At 37.8% G+C, this 12,012-nt stretch overlaps 1 protein-coding gene across 12 annotated transcripts in view; it reads right to left on the reverse strand.

Moving 5' to 3' along the window:
- Nucleotides 1–12,012, reverse strand: part of LOC106159807 (rho GTPase-activating protein 21) — a 95,262-nt gene that overhangs the window by 51,873 nt on the left and 31,377 nt on the right. For all 12 annotated transcript variants that reach the window (XM_087013398.1, XM_087013396.1, XM_087013395.1 and 9 more), the window contains 2 exons: nucleotides 8,058–8,091; nucleotides 4,531–4,717 (listed from right to left, as the gene is read on the reverse strand). In XM_087013398.1, coding sequence (XP_086869524.1) covers nucleotides 4,531–4,717; nucleotides 8,058–8,091 — 221 coding nt within the window. The remainder of the gene's footprint in view (nucleotides 1–4,530; nucleotides 4,718–8,057; nucleotides 8,092–12,012) is intronic.

Raw genomic sequence — 12,012 nt, forward strand, 5'->3', positions numbered from 1 at the left:
GACATATATATATATTACATAGCAGACCAATCCTCTCCAGTCTTGGTATTTCCCAGCTAGCAGTCTATCTAGCCACAGAAGACATATGCTTTATATAATAAACTACTTTATCCTTCCAGCCACAGTAGACATATATATCATATAGTAGACTACAGCATACCTCCCAGTAATGTCTGTATTGAAGTGAAGTATTCCAAACCTCCAGCCTGTACTCCAGCAGTCAGTGTGAGTGTGTGTGTGATAGAGCTGTGTGTGATAACATACTATTTCCTATATGATTCCTAAGCCAGTGAATCACCATATAAGTCAGCTACAGTCATCTCAGCTCTTCTCTCTGGCACAGTCAGTGCTGCAGTACTAATATAAAGACTGTGGACTCTGTAGACTGTGTTATCTGACCAGTCTGTATAGTCTTGTAACTGACTACAGCTGACTGCAGACATATGAAGGCTACTTTACACTACAGCAAAGACCCTACTACAACTATATTAAAACCTCTCTCTCTCTCACACACACACACTCTAATTAGAATGTCTAAAATATCAAACAAAGATATAAAATTCTAATTTGCAACTCGTGACACTATAGAGCACAAATAAATTAATCTTTTTCATCGCCCTCATTTCCTGTAGTAGTGTTATAGATATCAAAACACAACATTCTATAGCATATTAGAATAGCATTAAATTATGTCACCACACATTTCTTTATCTCTCACGAAATGCTCTACATAATCAAGAGCTATTGAGCCATTGCATTCAGACTTCTCCAAAACCTTCCTATAGCTTACCATGTTTGTGCCCCAAGTACACCATATTTCACAATGACACTAAAAGCCTTTCAGAATAGTCTGTGTCACCGGTGGTGTTAGACAGAATGAGGACGCCGTGTCACCGGTGGTGTTAGACAGAATGAGGACGCCGTGTCACCGGTGGTGTTAGACAGAATGAGGACACCAGTCTCCTAGTGTCAACACCACACACCACTCTACTTCACTGGCATGATAACATTTCAGCTCTGTAACCTGCTATCAACTGATCAAACAGATAAACTTTCTAAATACTCTTCTTAATAGGAATAACACATTGGATTAGGTCACCACACGACTGGGATAACACTGTCATCTTGTCTGGGAAAACAATAATAGTACAATATCACCAATGATATACAATGACAGCAATACCATCAGCATGAAACTCAATGAAAACAATAACAGTATGTCTACTATAGCAATAAAATAATATCTACTGCTATCTAGCAATAACAATAACAGTAACAGACTACCATATCAACGGGATCAATGTGACCTTTGACGTAATAATCTCTATGATGACGGTAACAGTCAGAAAACAACAATTACAGTTACTCACACAGTGCTAATAAACAAAAACAGCAACAACAACAGTTACTATAACCCATACAGAGTTTATTGGTGTCTGTCATAAGCAATAGCAGCAATAACAACATGTTAGCAACAACAACAGTGGTAGAGAATGGTAGCTGTTACAGGAATAGTACATTTCTATATAAAGGTTTGCCAGGAGACTTTTCAGTTCACAATGTACAGAGGTTGCTGAGTAAATAACCCGGCACTGGCCTTGCTGTCCCGCGGTGATAGCATGGTATTTACTGATATCAACCACTAGGTAAACCACAATTACAACCTCCTACAATTAATACACATATAAACAACAAAAACTCTGCTATACAGACACAAACTGTGCTGTTACTTGTAATAGAAGGTGCCTGTGTAAGCACATAAACAACACGCTTCATTTCAAAACTGCTTGCATGTTATGTCAATTTTGATAACAAAGTTGGGATTTAGTTGTGTGTAAAGGATAATCTTATTCTCTAGACTTTCAAGTCTCCTTTCAATACACTACCTGAGGTAAGTAATACTTAGTAATGCATTTTATCACTACCTTCTAGAGGCTGGAGTTCATTTTATCTTTTCATTTCTCTTTCATATCACAGTATAAAGTCAGATAACCTTTGAACATTGCAAAATAAATATCAAATCTGTATTATCTTAAGTAATCTGTGTGCTTGCTATGTTGGCAGAGAAGGAGATAAGTTGGCTTAGAGCCAGGTAACTCACCTGTGCCCCCCCCCTCCCTACGAACCCATCCCCTCAATACATCAGGCAGCAGCTGTCAGTAATGCCAAACACTGCTGTAAACATGTTTTTCCCCAAAACTAAGTGACTGACTCAGTCTTCCTGGATGGAAAACGGAAGCCTCTCTCTCTATGTAGCTGGTCTTACCTGGAGTAATACCTTGGTTGCCCAGAGCTGCCTTCATTGTGCTCATTGTGGTAGAGAAGATTACTAAGATGTGACTCTGCTGAGATGGCTCAACTAACACAATGCCAGATTCAATATATACCTCTACAGCCAACCTACTTCTTTTTTTTCCTCTTTTTCAACTACATTGCCTATTATTTCCCTTTATCTAAAAAAATACCATTATTTGCTTGAGTAAAAAAAATCAAAATGCGTAAACTATTTTGTTTCCTAGCATGACCTAGCAGGTAATTATTCCAAACTGCCATAATTTTCACATTACCATATCCAAGACCTAGGCAAGAAGATTAACCATTTTTTTTAAATTGTGTAGAAATGTTAAGTGCGGCAGTGCCCCTGGTGTAACAGTAATTGCAGATACTCTGGCAGTATTACCTACCACTGGTTGCCATGACAACAAGGTTTTCAATTTTTCACAGAAATGTTAAGAGCCGCGGGGTCACTGGTAGAACATCCTCAGCTATGCTGTGAACTCTAAATGACTCTGACATGGAATGATATGACCACACAGAATAACACTGGGGCTGGGCTCTGACTGATAGCTGACTAACATTTTAACTGACTAACATTTTAAACTTATAGACTTCAATTAACTATATTTCTGCATTGCTAAATAACTAAACCACATTGTTATAAGATATATTGTTTTAACTTTTCACCTGTAACAAGATAGAGAATTCAAAGGCAGCATTCAGCAGGGGTTGGGCATTGACTCAATTTTTTCAAAAAAAAAAAAAAAAATTGGGAAAAATTGTGAATTTTACACGTGTGGCATTTTTAAAGTTATTTCGTAAAATACAAAAACAACAAGAACCAGAAACAGGCCATCCTATAGTTCTCTTCTATGTAGTAAAAACATCACAAATGCCATACAGAAACATAGTTTTAATGATACCATAATTATGTATCTGAAAGATTGATGATTTTGGCTGATTAAAAGGATTGAGTCATTTCTGTAACTTATGATGTAGCTGGTCTGACTGTACTTTTAGATGAAGACTTTGGATGACAATATGCCATCAAAGACATGAACATGTCTGCAAACCTCACTAACCTAACATATGGGAAGTTTTCAAGTATTCTGCAGCAACAAAATACATGGATTAAGAACCACATTTTGCCTTTTCCTCCAGCAGTTACATTTCATTTCCATTTTGACTATTGCATATAAATCTTCCTATTGTTCTTAATGTCCCATAACTCCTGCTGTAATGGTAGCAGACATCCTTGCCAGCAGTGGTTTATCTTGTATTTGGAGAGCTGATGATCTTATAAATCAACAGTAAAACAATATGCAGACATTTGTATCCAGAATTTTCATTTGGAAACTAAAATAATGACTCTGATGTTGTCTTTCCTTAACCCAGCATTCTGGGGGAAAATATAGCTTACTATGAATATCACAAGCTGTCTTTTTGTTCCAAGTATTATTACTGCTGACAATGGAGGTATTATTTTTTATCGTTAGTAGGCGACTAGAAAGTAGAGTATGATCTCATGATCACTAGAAATTTTACCATAAAGTTTGTGATAACTGTCTAGTACATTCTAAATATGATCCCCGAGTTGCACCATGCTTTGGAACTGGACAATTTCCTCCACTGTGTCCTAGCAAATAGGATAACACTGGCCATTAATCAATGGCATTAACGATGGAATATCAATTTATGACCCTATACCATTACTAGGGAGCTCCAATACTGATACTATGTAGCTGCACTGATATCTATTACCATACCAGACTGTAATTACTGACATTAACAGTAGATACTCATGGCAATGGAATACTGTTTAAAATTGTTTTATAATTTCCAACAACGAGTTTCACATTTTCCTGGAAATCTGTTTGTATTTTGTTTGCTCATCAAACAGATTTTCCTCATCTTCCACCAAACCATTTCAATCCACAGCAATCCACACAAAACCTATCACTCACAATTTTCTTATCTACCATCAGCACATCCCATTCCACAGCAATGCTTACAAAACCAATCACACTGTTTAGCCTGGATTTCATGTTAAACTTGTCTACTTACAAAGGAGCAAACAATCTATTAACCTCAGCCAGTGGTTTAACACTTTCATTTTGGCAAAAAAGAGAAAAAAAATTATTAAGAAACTCAAAAAGGTAAGCTACTAGTAAACAATTTGACTTTTCACAAAGTTTTGAAGTCAAAAACTCTCCATGCAAAAGTGATCCAGGTATAAAATAAACTGCAGCCTACCTTGCTTGTATTAATGCTATAACTTGAGAGTAAGTTTTCCCAGTGACAGACTCCCCATTGACGGAAACAATACGGTCGCCTTGGTTGAGTCCCGCCAACTGTGCTGGTCCACCCGCTTTCACGTGTTTCACAAATATTGTGTCCATGGGTTCTAGGGAGCTCAGCTTGGTCCGCTTGCGTTTGTGATCTGGAACGATAATCATAATTAATTGTATATTTTTATGATTAAGACTGAAGTCCAGATTTAAAATAAAACAATAGGATCCTTTTTGTTTTTTTTTTTCAATCAGCAACAATAATTCATAAAAAAAACTTTTTCAAAGGCAGACACTTCACGTGAAAAACAGAAAAATGAAATCAATGAAAAGATAGGTGGATGAGTTCAATTCATAAGTTTTCAACAAAATATCTGAAATCAATACTTAATTAATTTGAAATTATGAAACAGTACCATGAATGCCTCATTTCATTCCACCAACACCTGTTCACACAAACAAACACACATTCACACACACACACACACACACACGCACACACATAGGCCAGTAAGCAAGCAGGCAGCCAAACACACATGTACATACACGTGCACGTGCACACACACAAACACACACACAGAGGCAAGCAAGCAGGCAGGCAAACACATGTATTCGTGCACACACACACACACACACACACACACACACACAGACTGTTATTCTGTTTATTTCCCAATATATCCTATGTTTTCAGTCTTACCCCTGTCATCCATGTTGTACTACACCAGCAGCTGTCTACAGTCAGATATCAACTCCTATCTCTGATAGTGACAAGATTTGATCTGCACCAAAACTAACTCTTTCCTCTACCGTCCTGCAGACTGCCAGGAAAACTTAGCAATGCCTCCAATATTTTGGCCAACTCTGGGCTTGTTTTCCAGAAAACCAGCTCCAGATCTATTTCAAATTGGAGTTTTACTCTTTCACTGCCACTTCTATCCTGGTCATAAACACACTTAGAAAACACTCAAATCAGCTGATGAGCCAAGCCATTACCCAGAGAAGATGCTTCTATTATCTCTTTCCTGCTGTCTGGCGGGCCCCATTACTACTCTTCATGGTCCTGAATAAGGATAATAGTCTGCCCAAAATCTATTACCCAGAGAAAGTGCCAAAAATCCCATCCCTACTCTTCTCAAGTCTTTGGGCCCTATAATAAGCCTAAGGGCCCTAAACCAGGATATTTAGCTATCCTAAAACCTATTATATAGATTGAACCAGACTTATCCACTTACAAAAAAATATGCTTTAAAGGGGCCCTTTTTTAAGCTGTAGGGCCCTTTATCAGCAAATAACAGAGTTTTCTGGGCAAGCTTCTCTGTAGGCAAGAAAACATCATAACACATTCCCAGGGCGCTAACCATTTATGGGTGGCCCTGTTGTGTTTATCTATCCCTTATTAAACAATATCTGGACAATACAGGATCACCAGCCACAAGATGTATTTTTGATAGAACTAATATTACACCATCCATATCCCTGGACTGCCATTACACTCAGCATGTGCCCCAAACATGGACTATCAATGAGACATCACAGAATTTCTTGGGGACAAGAGAGACCTTTCCTTGGAGCAGTACATCACCAGGTAATTGACTGGGTACATGATGTTAACTGGCACTGGGGGCTAAGTATAGGAGCTACAGACAACACAGAGGTTTATGACTCTGGTTATATCACACTGATGTGGGTGTGTGGGTGGATGGGGGACATGTGGGCGGAGAAAGGTGGGAAAATGGAAGGAAAGGTGCAGCCGGGGAATCTGGGGGAGGGAGGGGGCTGTAGCCTGCAGGCAGGTCTCTCTCTCTCTCTCTCTCTCTACCTGGATCTATCACAAGTGACAGGGGTGGGTTGCAGATAGAGGTAGAGAGGAGGAGGAAGGAGGCAGCTACAATTAGTTGATGTGGGTGGGCAGGTGGGTGATATCTGGAAGAGGGGTTGGTAGCTAGGAGAAGAGAGTGGGTAGAAAATTACATAGGAGGTTGGTAGAAGATAGGGTTGGATAGGGATAGGTGGGTAGAAAATTACATAGGAGGTTGGTAGAAGATAGGGTTGGATAGGGATAGGTGGGTAGAAAATTACATAGGAGGTTGGTAGAAGATAGGGTTGGGTAAAAGCAGGTGTGGGTGTGATAAAGACATGGGTAAGCAAAAGGCTAAAGCCAGTGAGCTATAGAAACTGAGCCTACAAACTTATACAAAATCACCTCTTCAGGAGTCCTGATTGACTACGAAAAAGTAACCAAATAATCAAATGAAAAAGTAAAAACTTGCTATTCCAAAGTGATAATATAAGACAACATAATATAAGACAACATAAGGACGATGTGTCAGAGAGGAGTTTACCAGCCATGAGCCAGGGTTTTAGAAAAAAACTCTGAACATTTATTGTGGAACCAAATACCTTACGTACATTTTTAAGGGTTTAATTGCTCTGGGGTCATGTAAAAAAGCAGAATTCCCCCGATTCCACGAAAAAAAAACTCCTGTCTGGTCTACCAGCCAGAGCTGTGTTCAACAGGAACTGCTCCACTGCCACACTGATGAATACCAGGTGTTAAATTAAGGGAAGAATTATCTAGGTAAACAACCTTTCAGAGTCCTCCACTTTCTGTGAACCTAGCTGTAAAAATCTCAATATCAGAATAAACATGCTTTTAAGATGACTCAGCTCTAAAAATACCCTTGTGAGCTCAAAATATCTTTTTAAAAAGTTTTATGAAGTCTAGGGACAAAGTAATGTGACCTTCATCAAGGTCAAGCAGAACGAAAGTAAAAAAATTTAAAACCAATTTTTTTTTTTAAATGGAAGTCAAAGCAGTGCTTCATCATATCCTAAAAACATTGTAGAATCTGAAGATTTTCCATGAGGAAATGTATAAAATCTTGACGGAGATGAACAAGCTCTGGTATATTTGCAATCAGTGTTTGACCTCCAGTCAACAGTGGATGTACCTGCCAGGTGTAATGTTCCTTCCAGAGAGACAACTACTGAAGTCTACAGCAGAACTCACATCATAACTGTACTGAAAACACCTCATGCTGGACCCACAAACAAGTCAACTGTTGCCACAAACATATACAAGTCAAGTAAATATATGCAAACGTACACAGACAGATACATACATACATACATACATACATACATACATATGCGTGCGTGCATGCATATACACATACATACTCATCCACAAACCCTGTATAAAAAAATCCACATACAAACAGACACAATCATTCTGACAAGCACTTACATAATACTACACCAATGCCCAGGTACGATATGGACACAGTAATGACCCCTTTACACTGGACGGCGTCCTTTTTGCGTCCAGCAGTACAGCCCCATTTCAGAGTTAAAAAATTATAATACTTTTCATGCCGACAACTGGCTGATCAATGAGCTTTCATTCTGATACCAAATCAATGCTCGTGCCTTCATGGTCGCAGAAAAGACGCCATCCAGTGTAAAGGGTGTATAAGCAGCCTGCCTTACCTTCAACAGCCGTGTCTCCCCCATTTTCACTGCCCTGAAATGACAGCAAATACACATATTGTTTTATTTTACATAAAACTGAAGATTGTCTTCACCCGGCAGTTATATCTCTAAACATGTTTTTCATCCTTAAAAAATTGTACAGCATCATGCTATACTGGTGTCTTAAACATGTAAAATATATACCTTTCGATTAACATATCCGTAATTATCGTGCAAATTTTACATAAATTCATAAAATATGTATAAAAAATATTAAAAAAAAAAAAAAAACAATATATGAAAATCATAAGATTGCACATTTGCATCAATTTCAACAGAGATACAGACTTGAACTTCACACATTATATCTTTTTATTTCATCACTAGTCAAATTTGAACCAGGTTGTATTTAACATCAATATTGGCCGTCGTCACGTTAAGACCTCTTGTCCAGAAATCACTCCCAAACTAATGAGGGAAACAGCATAGTAAAGAGAAGTGTTCAAATGCCAAGGCTAAGCCAGGAAACCATAAACAACAGGATGATATCTAACTAACTCACACACTGCCTCTGGGAATTCATTCTAAGTAAACTGTGCTTAACACAATGTGCTCTTTGGTGTGGAAATGCAATGCTTTTTCTATCTTGGAGTGTTCACAGCTGATTGTGTTTTGCACAGTACACCTAACACATTCTGCTCAACCATGATTGTGCTACAGCCAACACACCTAACACAATGATCTTGATCAACTGGTTCATTGCAACTGCACACAACATCTAGTACAGCGAGTCTTCTAGTAAGGAGAATGGAGCTCTCTTTTAATATTTATTCACTGGCGGAAAGAAATTGGCAACAAGTTGGGAAAAACACAAGATATCAGCACCATCAGTCCTGTACTCTGCCATATCACTCGTTGACAACACTAGCATGCTGCATGCACTAGCATGCTAACCTTTTTTTTTTGGGGGGGGGGGTGGAGGGGGGGAGGCAAATAAAACTGTGTCTGATAAAGGGTAAATAGTAAAAGGTAAACATTGCATACTGTAAAACATTGGTTAATTCTGCCCACACAATATGCCACATGTGAAATCTATAGCAACAATGTCCATGGAACTTATTCTTTCCTGAAATCTGAGCTTGAATCTAGAACATACAGATGTTGTCCTTACAGTCCTTATAATTCTGGGAAGAGTTATTCATTCTTATTTCTTCAAAAGAATTCAATGAAATGATTAATATCCAATTTTCCAAGAAACAAGAGAATACTAAAGAACCACAGTGCTCAATTGATCATCAACACCATAATAAACAGATAATATGAGATATAGTCCGGTGGCTTAAGGAAAAAATCATGACACGGTGGATAAAAGCACCAAATTTTGCATGTGGGTACCTTTTGACATTCTAAATCAAATTAGAGCCGTAGCCCACGGAAAAAAATTACCGTTTGGCCAAATAATCCAAAATGGCCGTCAATTTATTGAATTCTTTAGAAATATGTATATGCCTATGTTGATTTTTATCAAATAAATTATTTTCTCAAAGTTTTCCACACCCTTATTACCCATTTTATTCATATATGTCAAATAGCAAACAAGTTCCCTTGCACTTTTTGAAAAAAATCCAAGATGGCTGTCATTTGCCATAGAAACAACCATAGGAATACTAGTGCACAACTATTACCAGCTAGAACGATACGTTGTCCACTGTCAAATTAAGTCTGCTTCTCAGATCTTTGTTACCCACATAATATGTTTGTGGTGAGTAACTACGAAGTGTTCTTGGGCATTTTGGAAAATCCAAGATGGCTGCCATGTGCCACAGGAATTCTAGTATACGGTGATTCAACTAATGGCAACTGGAAAGATTAATTTTTCACTATCAAATTAAGCTGGTTTCTGGGTGTTTTCCCACATCCTTTCTACCCACACAATATGTATGTGGTGAGTAACTAACAGTATTCTTGGGCATTTTGAGAAAATCCAAGATGGCCGTCATATGTAATAGGAATACTTATAGTATTACAAAGGGTTGGAACTAAAGCCAGCTAATTCACTATCAAATAAAGTTTACTTTTTAGTGCTTTACACATTATTATTACACTGTGATACATATCTAGCAGGTAATAAATGTGCATATTTGATCATTTTGAAAAAACCCAAGATGGCCGTCACTGGCCATAGGAATACTACTGGAACTAGAGGATCAGAGAGGCGATACCGCCTCCGAATATTGTACCACCAGCTGGAGCAAGCGCATTCGTATAGACCCCCACATACACAAAATAAGGGGTGCAGCCACCAGTCTTGTGCTTGACAAGCTGTAAAAATGCAATCAACAAGAATTTTCAAAATATGCAAAAAATATATATAACTAAAAATGGTGCAATCAAAGTTAAGTTCATTGTAAGGTAGGTCAAAGGTCAATTTCAAGGTCACAGTAAATTGCCAGTATATGACTTCCTATCCAACTTCAATAGTAACTATGGACCTATCTCTGCCAGTTTTGGAGATAAAAGGGAAGCAAAATTTGCAAAGTTCAGTTCATGGTGAAAAGTAGGTCAAAGGTCAATTTCAAGGTCACAGTAAGATTGCCAGTATATGACTTCCTATTCAACTTCAATAGTAACTATGGACCTATCTCTGCCAGTTTTGGAGATAAAAGGGAAGCAAAATTTGCAAAGTTCAGTTCATGGTGAAAAGTAGGTCAAAGGTCAATTTCAAGGTCACATTTAGATTGCCAGTATATGACTTCCTATTCAACTTCAATAGTAACTATGGACCTATCTCTGCCAGTTTTGGAGATAAAAGGGAAGCAAAATTTGCAAAGTTCAGTTCATGGTGAAAAGAAGGTCAAAGGTCAATTTCAAGGTCACAGTAAAATTGCCAGTATATGACTTCCTATGCAAGTTCAATAGTAACTATGGACCTATCTCTGCCAGTTTTGGAGATAAAAGGGAAGCAAATTTTGCAAAGTTCAGTTCAAGGTGAAAAGTAGGTCAAAGGTCAATTTCAAGGTCACAGTAAAATTGCCAGTATATGACTTCCTATTCAAGTTCAATAGTAACTATGGACCTATCTCTGCCAGTTTTGGAGATAAAAGGGAAGCAAAATTTGCAAAGTTCAGTTCATGGTGATAAGTAGGTCAAAGGTCAATTTCAAGGTCACAGTAAGATTGCCAGTATATGACTTCCTATTCAACTTCAATAGTAACTATGGACCTATCTCTGCCAGTTTTGGAGATAAAAGGGAAGCAAAATTTGCAAAGTTCAGTTCATGGTGAAAAGTAGGTCAAAGGTCAATTTCAAGGTCACATTTAGATTGCCAGTATATGACTTCCTATTCAACTTCAATAGTAACTATGGACCTATCTCTGCCAGTTTTGGAGATAAAAGGGAAGCAAAATTTGCAAAGTTCAGTTCATGGTGAAAAGAAGGTCAAAGGTCAATTTCAAGGTCACAGTAAAATTGCCAGTATATGACTTCCTATGCAAGTTCAATAGTAACTATGGACCTATCTCTGCCAGTTTTGGAGATAAAAGGGAAGCAAATTTTGCAAAGTTCAGTTCAAGGTGAAAAGTAGGTCAAAGGTCAATTTCAAGGTCACAGTAAAATTGCCAGTATATGACTTCCTATTCAAGTTCAATAGTAACTATGGACCTATCTCTGCCAGTTTTGGAGATAAAAGGGAAGCAAAATTTGCAAAGTTCAGTTCATGGTGATAAGTAGGTCAAAGGTCAATTTCAAGGTCACAGTAAGATTGCCAGTATATGACTTCCTATTCAACTTCAATAGTAACTATGGACCTATCTCTGCCAGTTTTGGAGATAAAAGGGACTAAATGTTATAATTTTGGAGTTACCATAATGTGCCATAAATTTCCTACAGAAAAAATTAATTAAAATAAAGAAAAGGTCATTTTGGTCAAAGTTCTTGAAATGGGAGGTTCTCTGAAGTTGCAGAAGTTTAAATT

The sequence above is a fragment of the Lingula anatina genome, chromosome 5 (genome assembly GCF_051362555.1).
Source record: "Lingula anatina isolate TDL-2025a chromosome 5, LinAna3.0, whole genome shotgun sequence".
Classification (NCBI taxonomy): Eukaryota; Metazoa; Brachiopoda; class Lingulata; order Lingulida; family Lingulidae; genus Lingula; species Lingula anatina.